The 17,388-nt window shown below is 30.2% G+C and overlaps 2 protein-coding genes and 1 pseudogene across 2 annotated transcripts; all 3 read left to right on the top strand.

Moving 5' to 3' along the window:
• Positions 1-1,208: 1,208 nt before the first annotated feature.
• On the top strand, positions 1,209-3,024 carry LOC125843534 (geraniol dehydrogenase 1-like; annotated as a pseudogene).
• Positions 3,025-6,485: 3,461 nt separating this feature from the next.
• LOC125843531 (8-hydroxygeraniol dehydrogenase-like) lies at positions 6,486-10,643 on the top strand. The gene is made up of 5 exons (XM_049522641.1): positions 6,486-6,660; positions 7,239-7,352; positions 8,617-9,127; positions 9,620-9,773; positions 10,340-10,643. Exons 1-5 carry the CDS (start codon positions 6,563-6,565, stop codon positions 10,540-10,542), a joined length of 1,080 nt encoding a protein of 359 aa, XP_049378598.1. The 5' UTR covers positions 6,486-6,562; the 3' UTR covers positions 10,543-10,643.
• Positions 10,644-12,248: 1,605 nt separating this feature from the next.
• On the top strand, positions 12,249-16,582 carry LOC125843532 (8-hydroxygeraniol dehydrogenase-like). Its single transcript, XM_049522643.1, has 5 exons — positions 12,249-12,426; positions 13,354-13,467; positions 14,167-14,677; positions 15,342-15,495; positions 16,213-16,582. The coding sequence occupies exons 1-5, from the start codon at positions 12,329-12,331 to the stop codon at positions 16,401-16,403; spliced, it is 1,068 nt and encodes a 355-aa protein (XP_049378600.1). The 5' UTR covers positions 12,249-12,328; the 3' UTR covers positions 16,404-16,582.
• Positions 16,583-17,388: the final 806 nt, after the last annotated feature.

Genomic DNA, 17,388 nt, shown 5'->3' with positions numbered 1-17,388 from the left:
TCACTCCATATCTATTGCCACAAAAAGTTGTTTATGTTGTAGTGAGTACTCCCAATAGTAATTTTTTGCATTTTAAGAACTCAAACACGAAATCTTTAATTAGAACTGAATAAATCTCAATCATCCCACCAAAACATACGTCCAATATGCATCTAGCTTAGTTTTTTTTATATATATATAAATATGGATACCAAATAGCTACTTGATTACAAATCTTCATTTGTTTGGCTCTCTTCTATTTTTTTCTTAAAAACTTCACTTTTTTTAGGTGAAAAATGGCAAAATCATCCCATGAAATTGAGCACCCAATTAAGGCATTTGGATGGGCAGCTAGAGATACTTCTGGTGTTCTTTCTCCTTTCAACTTCTCAAGAAGTTATGATTTTATTTTTATAATTGTATTAGTTTCGGTATTCTAGTAGTTTTATAATAGAAGAGTTTGTTAAATTATGAGAAATACTTCCAGATCAGGTGAAATATACTTGAACACAATGTCTTTGACGTGTCTCAAACTTTTAAGAATTCTCAACAAAATTTCATAATCAAGTATTTTTCGTAAGATTTCCACCACTTAGTGCATCAAACCTTTTGTTTTCTTTTGACAAACTTAAAGAATTGTTCAAGGATCCATCATTACATTTAAGTTTTTAACCTTGTACATATGTATAAGTGATATAATTTAGGTGGGACTTTAATCCCTTTTTACTTAATAATGGTACGTGGTAGTCGTACTCGATTTGCACGTATCTCGATTAATGTATTTATTTATGTTTTACTGGATGTAAGTAATAATAATAATAATCCAACCTGTTTATGCTCATCTTAATTAATTTATACGTTAAGACGTTGATTATTTTACTCGCTTCAACATATGAGAAGAAATTATTTAATGTTTTTTATTTTTATTTTATTGGATGTAGGGCTACTGGGGAGAATGATGTACAATTCAAAGTGTTGTACTGTGGAATATGTCACTGAGATCTTCATATGCTCAAGAATGAATGGGATAGTTCTAAGTACCCTATTGTGCCTGGGTAAATTCATTATTTGAAGAATATTTAAATTTTGGAAAATTAACTAGGGTAATTAAGAAAGGAAAATATTTTTATTAAATTTCTATTTTAGTTTTCTTGTATGGCTTGTGTAGATATTGAACCTCGATTATAACAACATCTTACGTGTGTTTTTACAAGAATGAGATCGTGGGAGTGGTAACCGAGGTCGGTAGCAAGGTTGAAAAAGTGAAAGTGGGGGACAATGTAGGTGTTGGAGTACTCGTAGGATCATGTCGAAAATGTGATAGTTGTACCAATGACCTCGAACAATATTGTTCTAGCAGTATTGGCACGTATAGTACAACTTACTATGATGGAACCACCACATAAGGAGGCTACTCCGATCTCATGGTGGCCAACGAGCATTTCGTGCTCCGTTGACCGGAGAGTTTACCGATGGAAGCTGCCCCATTGTTGTGTGCTGGTATCACAACATATAGCCCATTGAGATATTTTGGGCTTGATAAGCCTGGATTGAACATTGGTGTTGTGGGCCTTGGTGGGCTGGGCCATATGGCTGTGAAATTTGCAAAGGCTTTTGGATGCAATGTGACTGTTATTAGTACTTCTCTTAATAAGAAGGATGAAGCAATTAAACATTTTGGTGCTAATTCATTCTTGATTAGTCATGATCAAGAACAAATGCAGGTATTTTTCTCACTAGTTTAGGAGCAAATTACTTCCATTTACACGAATTTTCAATTTTATGAATATTACCAAAATTTGGATTTCGGATACATGAGGCTTAATTAAAATTAAGTGTAATTTGTTCCAAATATATTGTATCCAAATGGATTCATGTACCTGATCCTCTTGCTGCCTCTCTCCTATCTCCTCTCTCCTCTCTCGCTCACCTCTCTCCCTATCTACCTGTATTTCAAAATGTATATGGTATCCTATATACATGTGTCTAGTGTGATTCGCATGTATCTGGGATACATAGACTATCTCACTCGCCTTTTTCCTTCTCTTGCTCCCTTTCTCCCTATTTCAGTGTATTTGGTATGGAATTATTAATTTGTGAGACAATATGTAATTATTTCAAACTATAGAGAGAATTAGTAAATATGATACGAATATTTGTGTAATTAGACAGGTTTTCGTTGAAACAATGTACATGTCGGGTCATAAGTCCTCTGACATGTTTGCTTACATTGAAACGGTATGTGAGCTAGGATTGATATAATATTCTCTTCGTTTTAATTTGTTTGTCTGATTTTGACATGACACATTATAATACGAGTGTGTTATTATTATTATTATTTTGCAGGGTGCAACAAGCACATTGGATGGAATTATAGACACAGTTTCAGCAGACATTCCAATTGCTCCATTGCTCAATATATTAAAGCCTCATGGAAAGCTTGTAATGGTTGGTTTACCACCAAAGCCACTTGAGTTGCCAGCTTGGCCTTTGCTTATGGGTAACAGAAATAACTCGAACTTGTTAGTAAATTTCATGTCATTTAAACACTTGAACTATGGTCTATTTTGACTGAACACATGATAAAGTGATGTTATTATCAATTGCGTAGACAAGTATAACTACTAAAAACATGTCACTTCTTTTAATCATATGCACTAGCCTCAATAAGCTGTAAAACCTCAAGCTTATTCCAGTTGAGGTTAATGCATATAATTAAAGTATATAACATATTTTATGCAGTTAAGTTATCTATGTGATAGGTCATGAGAACACGTATAAAAGCTTTTCTATAATTTAAGCTGAAAGTATCTTATATGAACGCTTTATCATGTGTTACATGGCTCATTGAAATAGGTCGTAATCGAGTGCCTAAATAAAATTTACTAGAAAATTTAAATGATTGTCGATGTGTTCCGCCGATATTTTCAATATTGTTCTAATAACATTACTTAAATTTTTATAGGTAGGAAAATAATGGGAGGAAGCATCATTGGAGGAATGGAAGAGACCCAAGAAATGCTTGATTTTGCAGCAAAACATAATATTACACCTCAAGTTGAAGTTGTTTCACTGGATTATAATATTGCCATGGAACGCCTTTTGAAATCGGATGTCAAGTATCGATTCGTGCTCAATATTGGGAAAACATTGAAAGCTGGGTGTAAGCTGATCTGAATATTATCGTTATGAATTTAAAATAAAACAACAAATTATGGCCAAAATATAGATTTTTGGCCATTAGGGTGGGTTTCTTATCTGAAATTTTCACCCTTTTAAGTCTTTGTTATTTTGAATTTCTAATCTTCAAATTTGTTTTTATATCTCATTTTCGCAAATTTAAGGGTTCAATTATCCATTATATTTTATTTATACGTCTAAATTATTATTTTTTCGCAAATTTCATACCTTAACTATATATTGTTCTATTTATTTACCTGCCTAAAGTATGATCGCTTTTTTGTTAGTTTCATACCTCAACTATCAATTGAGCATCAAAACACACGTCGATGCTAAGTTAAAACAAAGTATGATCGCCTTTTTGTTAAGTAAAAATTATATAAAGCACATAGTATAATAAACAAATTACTTCCTGTTTTATTACCAGCTACTACACCCAAGCCCAAAACAAAGTTCAGTAATGGGCCAAAAGTCTAAATTTACTCCAAAATTGGGCCCAGGTAGTGCATATGTGATTGGCACACTTTGAAACATAGCCATGTTTTTCAAAAACTATTTAAAGTTTAACCACTTTTAATAAATTAAACAAAACTTAAATAACATAACTCTTAACTTGTTACAGAATACTTTAGACCTTAAGTTTAATGTTCTGAGCTTGAAGTTGGCCTCAAGGAAATATTATCGAGTTTGAATTTCAAATTCGACATTATGAAGTTTGAAGAGCCAATTAATTTTAAAATTTTCATTATAAAGTTTGCAAAGACAATTTTAAATTATTTTTTTACTCTCTTCCCCTAAGTTAGGGTGGGGACTCTACAAAATATATTATTATTATTATTATTGTTGTTAAAACCTTGACTATGTTTTAAATTGTTATGCTACAAACAACTATTTATTCACTTCTTCCTCTCAATCGTTCTCAGTAAAGCAGAATCGAATATACGTATAATAAATGGTACATATTTACCATTTTTCTATTAAGGGTCTGATTTTTTTTTATAAAAATATCATAAAACTTGTTTTTTAATTCCAAAAATACCAAGTAATTTTCAAAAAATATATCTCACCTATAAACCCAACTAAAGACCACCCAACTAACATAACATTTTTTTGATAATCCATCATTAATTAAGATTAGCAATTAATATTTATTGTTTGACAATAAAATTTATCCATCACGAATTATTTTTTTGAATGAATATCTCATAATTCAAAATAAAATCCAAACACAAAAACATCAAAAAAGAAATTAAAAAACGGAAGTTTAGAAAAATGAGAGTATTGTCAATTGAAATAGAGTGGATTTAACTTCTCCACACATAGCCTCGATGGTATGATTTAACGATTAATAAAACAAAAATACAAAAACTATAAAAGATTAGAATTCAAATCTCACCATTAAGAAATAGACCTGTATACATCATCCTTTAAAATACGTCATAGTTTGCATACAAACCTGAATCGACAAATATATATTAAAAAATATTTGACGATTCAGGTGTGTTGCAAACTTTGACATATAAAGGCTATCAAAAAGCTGGAAAAAAAACAATAGAATAAAAATGTGTATGAATTGATGCGAGGCTTCAAAAAGTTACTAGTGTTTATATAGATATATTGGGTAATGTTAAAAGAAAATCTTGGCCGTTGAATTTATTCCCAATATAATATTTTGGAGGCTGTGTTTATATTACTTGAAAACCCTAGTTATGTGTCATTACATTTGTAGCCCTTCAAGTTCTACATACATATAAATATCACGTACATTATCCTTTGAAGTATGTCACAGTTTTCATACGAACCTGAATCGACATATGTATTATATATGATATATGTTATTCAGACTCATAAAAATGATGAACGCACAATATATGATGTACGCACAATATTTTTAAAAAAGTTCGAACAATATTCATATGTTGTCGATTCAGGTGCGTATCGAAACTTTGACATACAAAGGCTATAAATCAAAAAGATATTGAGAGTTTTTTTTTATAAAAAAAACAAAGTGAATATGAGTCTTGGAAAAAAGTTGCTAGGTATAACAAGTTTGTTTGGAGGCTATGTTTATAACATTTAGAAAACCCTAATTCTATGAAATTACATTATAGCCCTCTTAGATATTTATATTATGACATTATTAACCTTGGTGTATTCATGTTGGGCATCTTATTATATTGTTGCACTCAATATATTATATGACATAAGAAAGGGCTAATTATTTAATTAATTATACTGCCTGGTTATTATTGCTATTTGTTCACTAAAATTTCAATTGAAGGGCAATGGTTGAAGCATGTAATAATCTCCTTGATCTTTATTGTTTTGTCACGTTTTTTTTCTTGTGCCAAGGGTCTATCGAAAAATAACCTTTCTATTTTCCAACGTAGGGGTACAATTTACATACACAATGTTCTCTTCGGATCCCACTTATAATCGTGTTAGACTACTCTTTGTTAAAAGTAGGTTCTCAATGCACATATTTATAAATGAGAACTTTAATTGTGTTGTCTATATAGCTGATATTTGTCATTTGCATAAGTATTTAAGTTCAGCTAGTCAATTAGAGTGATGTTTTCAACGTTGTTAATAGTTTAGAGACGAAGCACCAAGTTCAGATTATTATTTTTTTCCCTAAAATCACCTACCTTGTCGCCTGCTTTTTTGTCTTTCTTTTCTGTTAGAAACAAAAATGCCAAGGATAATAATTTCTTTTTTCTTTTTTTCTCCAATCATGTTTTTATTTGTTTCAAAACAAAACTTTAACGTTTATTTTGAGGGATAAAGGATTATAACTTCGAGACCAAATTCAGGATTAGTTTGTCTCATGTTTGGTAGGATTTTAAAAAGAGTTTTGAATTAGTAATTATATTATTTATTTTTACATTAAATGATTAACTAAAAATATATTTTCTTTTTCTTCATTTTATTTTACTTAGCGTTTATACTAAAAATAGATTATTACGTATTTTTTTAATTGTCTATTTTAGCAAATTAAGAGAAATTCATTATTTTTCTCCCATTACTACACCGTTATCATTACATAACTACATAAAATATAAGTTGCCAAATTTAAATTATCAAAACATAATTAATAAGGTTAATTTATGAAAAAATAAACCCCTAACAAATTATTTTTTAAAAAAACTATCAAGTCAATATAGATCAAATAAAACGATTAAAAGGAGTATATATATCTTTTTGCACGTTTTTATCCTTTAAAGATTAGAAATTGAGAAATGATTGGACCAATCGACCAAAATTTAACTTTTTTTTTTATAAATATGAATACCAAATGGGCATTTGGTTTTTATTTTATACACATTTTCTTCTGTTTCAACCTTTTGTTTTGGTTATTTATTTTTTTAGGTGAATTTTAATTAACTTTACTTTGGGAGGAAAAATGGCAAAATCCTATGAAATTGAGCACCCAATTAAGGCATTTGGATGGGCAGCTAGAGACACTTCTGGTGTTCTTTCTCCTTTCAACTTCTCAAGAAGGTATAGTTTCTTTTCGCTCAATATTCGATATTCATATTAGGGTTTGAGAATTCGCGTGTTTCATATTCATTTTTAGTGGAGACACTATTAATAAAAAGAAAAAATTATTCTCAAAGATTTGAATTCGAGGGTTCTGATTAAAGACTATACTAACCCATATTAATTAGTACATATATATATCTTTTATTTTTTAATATAGTGGTGTTTAGATCTATTTGTGTCTACATACTATGTACATTTTTAAAATTGTACATAGTAGTTGAAACGATTTTCACTATGAAGTTTATCATACATAAAAATTGACCTTAATTATGTATATATAATTTTTTACATCAAAGAAGGTTCGGATGATCCCTTTCCGCTCCCTCTGGCTCCACCCATGATTATACATAATATTGAGTTTAACTCTAGTTTTGTTAAGATCATAGTGTTTTAAAATGCTCAATCTCTACTTTTTTTTAATTATTATTATTTTTTTTTTTATTTATTATTATTATTTTATTTTATTTTATTTTATTTTTTATTATTATTATTATTATTATTATTATTATTATTATTATTATTATTTGTGTGTGTAGGGCTACTGGGGAGAATGATGTACAATTCAAAGTGTTGTATTGTGGAATTTGTCACTCAGATCTTCATATGCTCAAGAATGAATGGGATAATTCCAAGTACCCTATTGTGCCTGGGTAAATTCATTATTTTCCATTCTAATTTTCCTTCAATATACTTGCATAATATATGCAAAATTAACTAGTATTTTAGTACTCTTTTCTTAAATTTTACTATTATCTATTACTATGATTGCTTTGTTTATTGCTGTTGTTATTTTTCTTTCAATTATGTTATGATCGATTACACTTTTTCTAACCTCTTTACACGGCTACACCAAAAAATAGGAATAAATTATGTATATATCTTATTTGTCACTGACCTTATTTATAAAGTTACACTGAGTATGTTATCATTGTTTGCGGAGAAAAAAAGAGAGAATAAAATTGAATAAATTCACTCACCTTGTTTCCTCTGGGCTCTGGCCTGCTTGTTTGTCTTTCCTTTTTGGTTTGAAACAAAACTTTCAAGGAAAATATTTTGTTTTATCTTTGACCAACTCATTTTTCTCCAATCACCTTTAATTTTTATTTTTTTTTAGTGTGAGGGATAATTTCGATAATAAATTTGGGATTAACTTATTCTACATTTAATAGGAGTTTTTTTGGTTCTAGGATTAGTAATTTTGGAATTAAAATTTATGAGTTTCCAACAATCTTATTTTCTTTTTTCAAAAAAAAAAAGAAAAAAAGCTCAATGCATAGGCATATTCAAAATTTAAGGAGATATTAACCCTCATCAAGGAGGGCAAAAAAATGCTTAAGTAAGTTTTATCTCAATCGCTGAATCAAAAGCTTATCTTGTTACGATTTCTAAATATATATTTCTTTTATAAATATTATTAAAAAGTTTTGAAAATTCGCAATAAAACTCTGAATCTGTCATTATCTTAATGCTTATATCGGATATCAGATGAAAAATAAAATGGGCAACTCTTTGAAGACAAGTGCCAATGTAGGCCAAAATTTTACCACTATAACATCAACTCACAATGGAGGACTTTTACAGTGGATAGTATTATTATTGTTTGTACCTAACTATTAATAATTGCAGGTAACATGTTATGGTCCCAAACACTATATGTGGTAGTCATAAATTCACTTGTTTTTAGTACAATCTAACATGCATATGTTATAGTAATTATTTCATATTTTTTTTGCCTTTTCGTACGATTGCTTATTATTCTGTTGAAAATAATAATTTCTGATTAAGATTAAAAATCATTTTGAATTTCAATCTTGACATGTCTAGATTCTTTCTTTTATACAATTCTTGCACTTGTATAAAAATATCTATGTATCAAACCTCTGTTCAAACAATATCTTACGTGTGTTTTTATAGGCACGAGATAGTGGGCGTGGTAACCGAGGTCGGTAGCAAGGTAGAAAAAGTGAAGGTGGGGGACAATGTAGGTGTTGGAGTACTCGTAGGATCATGTCGAAAATGTGATAGTTGTACCAATGACCTCGAACAATATTGCCCTAGCCACATTGGTACATATAGTACAACTTACTCTGACGGAACCACCACATACGGAGGCTACTCCGATCTCATGGTGGCCAACGAGCATTTCGTGCTCCGTTGGCCGGAGAATTTACCGATGGAAGCTGCCCCATTGTTGTGTGCTGGTATCACAACATATAGCCCATTGAGATATTTTGGGCTTGATAAGCCTAGATTGAACGTTGGTGTTGTGGGCCTTGGTGGGCTGGGCCATATGGCTGTGAAATTTGCAAAGGCTTTTGGATGCAATGTGACTGTTATTAGTACTTCTATTAATAAGAAGGATGAAGCAATTAAACATCTTGGTGCTAATTCATTCTTGATTAGTCATGATCAAGAACAAATGCAGGTATTTTTTTCTATGTTTATGCTTGAAAATTACAATTATTATACACTTATTAACTAGTTTGGCATCTCGATATCGACTATATATTTGCCATCTAAGAACTATAAGATGTATTAAGTTGGATGTCGTTTGCCTATTAAAATGGTATGAGTATACATGTCGTATTATAAATTCTCTAATGTTTGCTTGGATTAAGATGTGTCAGTCAATGTTCTCTTCGTTTTAATTTGTTTGTCTGATTTTAACTTGACACAAAATTTTAGAAAGTAAATAGATTTTTGAATTTGTAGTCTTAAACTAATGGCATGTCGAATTACTAAAATGTCCTTCAGTCTTGTGGTCTTAAATTAACTAATGCTTGTCGAATTGTATTACTTATTTTACATAACTATATCGTGAATATGTGAGTATTGTATAGTGTCTACGAATTGACGAGCATATATGTGGATATCAGATATCGTATGAGTTAGTATTATTATTATTATTATTTTGCAGGGTGCAACAAGCACATTAGATGGAATTATAGACACAGTTTCAGCAGAACATCCAATTGCTCCATTGCTCAATATATTAAAGCCTCATGGAAAGCTTGTAATGGTTGGTGCACCACCAAAGCCACTTGAGTTGCCAGTTTTCCCTTTGCTTATGGGTAAAATAAATAAATAATCTTTACTGAATTTTCTTCGCGGAATACATCGATATCTCATGTTAATAAATTTTATTTAGACACTCAAGCGATTGTCTGTCTCAATTGAGTACCTAAATAGAAGATAAAGTATTAATACTTGATATTAGATACTTTCAGCTCAAAAATTGGGAAGTCTCCCCGTGTGTTTTTTCAAGCGTCAGTTACGTTGATAAGTATAACCCTAAAAATATATCACTTTTGTTAATTATATGTATTAGCCTCAATAAGTCGTAAAACCTCAGACTTATTCCAACTTGAGGTTGATGTATATAATTAAAGGAGACGACCTTTTATATAGTTAACTTATTTACATGACAGGCCTTGAGAATACACGCAAAAGCTTTTCTAAAATTTGAACCGGTAATATGAACACTTTATCATCATGTATTCAGATGTTCAATTAAAATATGTCATAATTTGAATTCTACATAAAATTTATTAGAATGTTTAAGGGTTTATCAATGTATTCCGCCAATTTTCTTAATTCTCTTTTTATTTCTTTATAATTTGGATTCTTCAATATTCAGGTAGGAAAATAATGGGAGGAAGCATTATTGGAGGAATGAAAGAGACACAAGAAATGCTTGATTTTGCAGCAAAGCACAAAATTACACCTGAAGTTGAAGTTGTTTCAATGGATTATGTAAATATTGCTATGGAACGCCTTTCGAAGTCAGATGTCAAGTATCGATTTGTGCTCGATGTTGGGAAAACATTGAAAGTTGACTAAATGTGCATGCAAGATGGTCTGAATACTATCGTTATGAATTTAAAATAAAACCGACATTTTATGGCCAAAATAGTAGATTTTTGGCCATTAGGGTGTTTTCACCCTTAAATATTTGTTATTTTGGATTCCTAATCTTCAACTTTGTTTTTATATATTTGAATTCAGTTGCATTTTGACCCATCAAGTTACGCTATTTTGACATGTTTGATCCAATAATTTGATATGGCAGGTCCATTAGCCAATTTTTATTTTCATAATTCTCAATCTTTAAATTTGATTTTGCTCAAGATTTTGAATTCTAGTCTTTTAAAATTATCGATATCTAATTTTTTTGTTTATATATATTAAATAGAAAATTGCGCTAAATTTATTGAATTATACGAACTCATACGGTAAAATGGTTCATGAAAAATCGTTTTATTTTTTTGTGTTTGATATGTAAATAAAAAATATTATTCTAAAAATGTTTATATATAATATAGAAAAATATTATGGAATGTAATGATGTGAAATGGTGAGAATGACAAAGTCTACCGTGATAAAAATGAAGATAAGGTGTACTGAAAGATCAGCTGAAATAACATTATAATATTACTTATAAAACTTATTTCTTAATTCCACTAGAAGAAATTATATTCCTCGTTTTTAAAAAAGCATGCTCTCTCAAAAAATTATTGTCCAAAAATTTAACTAATTCAACATTTTAAAAAAATAAAAAATATTTTCTTTCATACCAAACAAATATTATGCAATTATATCTATCACATGCATCAAGAATTCAATATTAAGCAATTATATCTATCACATGCATCAAGATATGCACCCATAATTTGTCCATATCTTAATTGTATTAATTGGAAGTACTTTTTCGTAATAGTAGTGTCTAGTTAGTTTAGGTGTATTTTAATTAATAGTTATTTTATTAAATATCTTTTCTAGATTAAATCGTGTGTTAAATCTTATGATTCCTCATCCACTTCATTGTCCAGTACTAAATCATATTCTCTGGTGCTATTAATTATTTTAGTTAAATAAAAATATATATTAATTAATGACGATTAAGTGATAAAAATATACATATAAGATCATGTGATGCATTTATTTTGTTAATGTAGTAAAAATTAGTTGTTAGGTTTAAAAAAACAGTCTAACAAGAACCAAAATTGATTGCAAATAATTGTCTTTACATTAACTTTCATCAAACTTGGTAGTTGCACCATTATGACAATCATTTACTACATTTCTCTAACTTTACAACTACTTTTACCCTAAAAAATACCTATCCATTAGGCCTCATATCCACATATCCTTCTATCTCAAATTATCTATCGTGATTATTTTTAAAAAAAATATTATATCAAATTATTTGTCTTTTCAAAACTTTAAGACTTTTCTTTAATTTTATCCTTCGTATTATTATTCTTGAAAACTGCAAATACTAATGACACGTTATAAATAGAAAAAAAATACTTAATGAAGAAAGATTATATCTCAAGATCAGATAAATAAGCACAAAATAATCAAAAACTCCTTCTAACTAAATATTTTCTTAAGGATCATGTGAAAAAAAAAAAAACACCACAAAGAATTCGAGACGGATAATAAAAATTTGCCTTTGCCTCAACTCCATTAAATATTTTTTTTTGAAACAAAAACCTTATCAAACTAGTATAAATATTGGCTTTCCCTTTGAGTTTCCTCAGTCTCATCTAGGCATTCATAGTTTTAATAATTTTTATATCTAGCTATTTTCTTTGGGTTATATTTTTTTATTTATTTTGTTGAAATGGCAAAATCCCCAGAAGAAGAACATCCAATTAAGGCTTTTGGATGGGCAGCTAGAGATACTTCTGGTGTTCTTACTCCTTTCAACTTCTCAAGAAGGTACTCATTATGTTATTACAAGTCCAAATTATAGTTCTATATGTATAAAAAAAATAATCAAATTTTTAAGTTATATAAATTGACAGTGCATAATTTTTTTTTGTTATAAATTATATAATGTAGTTTAACTTATCATAGTATGTTAGTTATCATTCTTATATGACTACAAATTAATGGTTCTCATATGACATATATCTTATATAATTGATCTGATTGTGTAAATATTTTCTTTTGCATTGAATTTAGCACATCCCTCCTTTGAAGGGAAGTCTTTGAGCAACTGTAAAATTGTCTCTATGTGATCTATAGGTTGATCACAAGTTCGAACTGTGGAATCATGACTATTAGAAACAGAGGCATTCCTCATTGCGAATCAATGAGAAAATTGTGTTATAAAACATGATTTTCTCATCTATTTATCACCGAACCAGCTCACTAGCTAGGAAAATGCATGATGGAAAACAAATTCATTCTTACTGAAATACTAAAAGCTTCCTAATTTTTTCGTGTAAAAACACTATTAATTTTTCTTTTCTCACCAATTCAATCAAAATAATTGTGGCACTATAACAAAAACAACTTTTAGCGGCAATAAATAGACACATTAATAAAGAGTGCTAAAGTCTTTACCGACATTAATTAAGTGTCACTAGATCTGATGTCGCTTAAGGCTTTAGGAACATATATAAAGAGTGTTAATTGCCGCTAAAAGTACATATTTAGCGGTAATTAAGATATTGTCGTTATTTAATTACCGCTGAATATAATTTTTGATGTAGTGTGGGAATAGGCACGGAATGTTTTTTAGGTGGAAGTTTTTAATGAAAAAATAGTGATTTTTAGTAGTGCAATCCTTTTTTGATCTGTGTGAACACGAGATGCTTCGTGTACTATTTAGAAAAATGATTTAATGTATGTATGGTGCAGGGCTACTGGGGAGAAAGATGTGCAATTCAAGATCTTGTATTGTGGAGTTTGCCACACAGATCTTCACTTTCTCAAGAATGAATGGGGAGTCACCAGATATCCTGTTGTACCTGGGTAACAAGTTCACTTTATCTAATAAATACTCATTAAGATTTAATTAGTAATTTTTGTACTTTTAATTTGTCATAGCAATTAACTTATCTTATTTTATACTTCCATTTTATCCTTAGTAAATTATTTTTGAAGACTACAAATACCTTAATTGATGAAGATGATGCATAACTAGAGCAAATATTCAATGAAGAGTGATTTTATCGAACTTAAATTATATATATAAGCATAAAATAGTCCCAAAAAGAACTCTTAATTAATGTTTTTAGGGGCATGTAAAAGAGAATCACAGTCCCCGAGCTTCCGCACATAATATTGAGACAAATGAAGTATAGCAATTGTTCTTGAACACTACAGTCAACTCCGTTAATTGAGACAACACATAAATAGAGTAAATATTTTGTGGAGAGTGATTATATTTTAAGACATAAATAAGGGTATAATAATAAGAAACTTCTCTTAAATTATGGTTTTTAACGGATGTGTAAAAGCACATCATGATAAATAATTTCAGACGGAGAGAGGGTGGGAGTGGGTAATAAAGTTAGCATTTAATGCTAACCTCCAATGTAGGTGAACTAACAACAGAGTCAATAACTATACAATATACACCATGTCCCTACTACAACTTGTTCCTATTTAATTTATCAATGTTACTAACATTTATGTACCTTTTTTTTTACTTCATTTTTTTAATTATAGGCATGAGATTGTGGGTGTAGTGACAGAAGTTGGTAACAAAGTTGATAAATTTAAGATTGGTGACAAAATTGGTGTTGGATGTCTAGTAGGATCATGTCAAAAATGTGACAATTGTGCAAATGATCTTGAAAATTATTGTCCCAAACAAATACAAACATATGGTCAAATGTACATCGATGGAACGATGACGTACGGTGGTTACTCCGATATCATGGTTGTCGATGAGCATTTCGCGGTCCGTTGGCCGGAGAATTTACCGATGGAAGCTGCACCATTGTTATGTGCTGGTATCACAACTTATAGCCCATTGAAGTATTATGGGCTTGATAAGCCTGGTTTGAACATTGGTGTGGTGGGCCTTGGTGGGCTGGGCCATATGGCTGTGAAATTTGCTAAGGCTTTTGGATGCAATGTCACTGTTATAAGTACTTCTCCTAGTAAAGAGGAGGAAGCCCTTAAACATCTCGGTGCGGATAAGTTTTTACTTAGCAACAATCCTGAGCATATTCAGGTTTGTATAATTTGGGGATTTTTATCTATGCAATGTTGTTTTAAATTATAGGGGGTAGTTGAGCATGTCAGATCAAATTAATAAACAAATCATGATTCAGTCCATTCAAAGTTGTTTTGGTCAAAATAGGTCAAAAGTGAGTCATAGCATGTTTCATATCTAGCTTATTTGGTCAAACTTTAAAATTCTACTTATTCTGAAAAGTGTTTTTACTTGTAACTACTTTTCAAAAAGTAATTTTAAAGAAAACAGTTTGTGTTTTGATAATCATTTTGAAAAATGCTTTTGCCAATATCAGTGCAAGCTAGTTGTACTTGCCAATATTTCAAAAGACCTTCCGGAGAAAAACTATTTTTTTTCAACTTTTGCTACTAAAACACTTTTTTTTAAAAAAAAAAAAAACTTGAACAAGTACCTCTACTTTGTCAAATTAAATCTTTTTGTAAAGTGAGATACAAAACATTTGACTGTTTAGAAGTTTGGTCAAACATGCATTTTAACCTGTCGTGTTACACTATCATGATAGATCATGGTTCAACCAAACCAACAAACTGATCATAACTCAACCTGTTTAAACTTGGACGGGTTATTAAAAGATTGAGCCGATTTGTCACCTCTAGTTGAAATTTATGATTTTTTTTAAAATCTTGAATTAATGTAACAGGGTGCAATGAACACATTGGATGGAATTATTGATACTGTTTCAGCAGTTCATCCACTTTTACCATATCTTGGTATGTTAAAGCCTCATGGTAATCATGTTATAGTTGGTGCAATTCCTCAACCACTTGAAATGCCAGTGTTTCCTTTAATCTTGGGTAAGTTTACTCTTCGAATTCTACGTTGACTTAGCTAACGATAGAACACAATATAAATAAGTCCTAATGTTTATAGTTCGATTTTGTATATTGGTCATGATACATCAATATACGTTCAAATTTAGTCTTAAATATAAAATATGCACGTCTAAACACCTCAACTCATTTTCATTGTGTCAGTTGAACATTTCAACTTACAAAACGATCATCTAGACACTACTAGAAACAAAGGTTTTTCCCACGGCTAATCAGTTGCAAAGTTATGCTATAGATCATAACTTTTCAACCAAACCAACTTACTAGAAAATGCATGGTGAAAAACAAATTTTCAATGAAGTAGTGAGAAACTTTCTATATGAAAACATTATGGTTTTTTTCCCTATCGATTCAATCAAAATATCTGTCGGAATAGCCACACATTTTCCAATGGGAGAATAGTGATTGTTTAGTAGTGAGACACCTCTAAAATTTATGTGTCACATCAGCATTAGTGTCTACGAGACACAGTGGGGACGAGTTGGAGTGTTTAGTTGTCAGTTAAGACCAAATTGAGATGTCGAGATATGCACTCTTAAAGTTGGAATATAATGTTTACTTGTCATTTAAGGCCAAGTTTAAGTGTTTGTTTATATATTATGCCAGATTATCGTTGTTGTTACGTACTCTTTAAACTATTTAATTTCATATTGAAGTATAAGTGTATAATGTGGAAAACAGGAAGGAAGACAATTGCTGGGAGTGCAATGGGAGGAATGAAAGAGACTCAAGAAATGTTAGATTTTGCAGCAAAGCATAACATAACACCAGATGTTGAAGTCGTAGCGATGGACTACGTGAATACAGCGTTGGAACGCCTTGTTAAATCCGATGTCAAGTATCGATTCGTGCTAGATATGGGCAAAAAATGAACAATGTTTAATCTCAAAACCAAATTTTTTTGGTTCTTGAAAATCATTGTTGATCTTCTTGATGTTGTGTGTGTTTTTTAAGATGTCTTGTTTTAGTATGTTAGTGTCTTTGCTTAGTTATGGAAGTTGTTCACAACTTGAAAGACAAATAATTTGTTGTTTGCCTTATTTTATCACAACCTTTAATGGTCCGCTATGGAAAGCTAAGTTTTTCGATTCCCCCCCCCCTCCCCCTTTCTTATTTGTCTATCTCCTTTCTCTTGATGGAATATATTAATACGAGAACATCAGCTTTGCTTGTGTTCTTCACGGATGCTCGCTAAATATATCACTCATCTTGCTATTGTCAAAATAAGATAAAAGTTATAAATTGGTCATTCTTGACTTATGATTTTGTGACTTATAAGCACTGTTAATCTGATCAATTTTTTTTTACGATTTCATCTCTAATTTTTTTTGTAATTTTCAAATTTTAAATAAATGAATGTGTAGAAATAAAATAGTCGCTCCTTGACCTATTGTAGAGTGTAGACATTGAAATTTTGTGAGATTTTACAAGATGTGTTCAATTCGAATTGAGACTCTAGAAGGTGTGTTCAATTTCAATTAGAATTCTTGGAGGCTACTCAACCCTAAACCTTAGTTCATGCCTATATAAAGGGTACTAAATTCCCTTAAAAGACATATCGATATATTCCAAAAAAGTTATGAAATATTCATATAGAGGTCAATTCTAAATCAATCTAGTTCGAGAAATACGCCACTAATGGCTCTCAAANCCTTGACCTATTGTAGAGTGTAGACATTGAAGTTTTGTGAGATTTTACAAGACGTGTTCAATTCGAATTGGGACTCTAGAAGGTGTGTTCAATTTCAATTAGAATTCTTGGAGGCTACTCAACCCTAAACCCTAGTTTATGCCTATATAAAGGATACTAAATTCCCTTAAAAGACATATCAATATGTTCCAGAAAAGCTATGGAAT

This window comes from Solanum stenotomum, chromosome 11 (assembly GCF_019186545.1).
Source record: "Solanum stenotomum isolate F172 chromosome 11, ASM1918654v1, whole genome shotgun sequence".
Taxonomy (NCBI): domain Eukaryota; kingdom Viridiplantae; phylum Streptophyta; class Magnoliopsida; order Solanales; family Solanaceae; genus Solanum; species Solanum stenotomum.
The sequence above is the reverse complement of the archived record's forward strand: the minus strand, read 5'-3'. Positions and strand labels throughout refer to the sequence as shown.

Coding starts and splice junctions, on each gene's coding strand:
- LOC125843531 (XM_049522641.1), top strand. CDS start 6,563: ATGGCAAAATCCTATGAAATTGAGCACCCAATTAAGGCATTTGGATGG. Junction 7,353..8,616: donor AAGTACCCTATTGTGCCTGG/GTAAATTCATTA, acceptor GTGTTTTTATAG/GCACGAGATAGTGGGCGTGG. Junction 9,128..9,619: donor ATGATCAAGAACAAATGCAG/GTATTTTTTTCT, acceptor ATTATTTTGCAG/GGTGCAACAAGCACATTAGA.
- LOC125843532 (XM_049522643.1), top strand. CDS start 12,329: ATGGCAAAATCCCCAGAAGAAGAACATCCAATTAAGGCTTTTGGATGG. Junction 12,427..13,353: donor CCTTTCAACTTCTCAAGAAG/GTACTCATTATG, acceptor TGTATGGTGCAG/GGCTACTGGGGAGAAAGATG. Junction 13,468..14,166: donor AGATATCCTGTTGTACCTGG/GTAACAAGTTCA, acceptor TTTTAATTATAG/GCATGAGATTGTGGGTGTAG.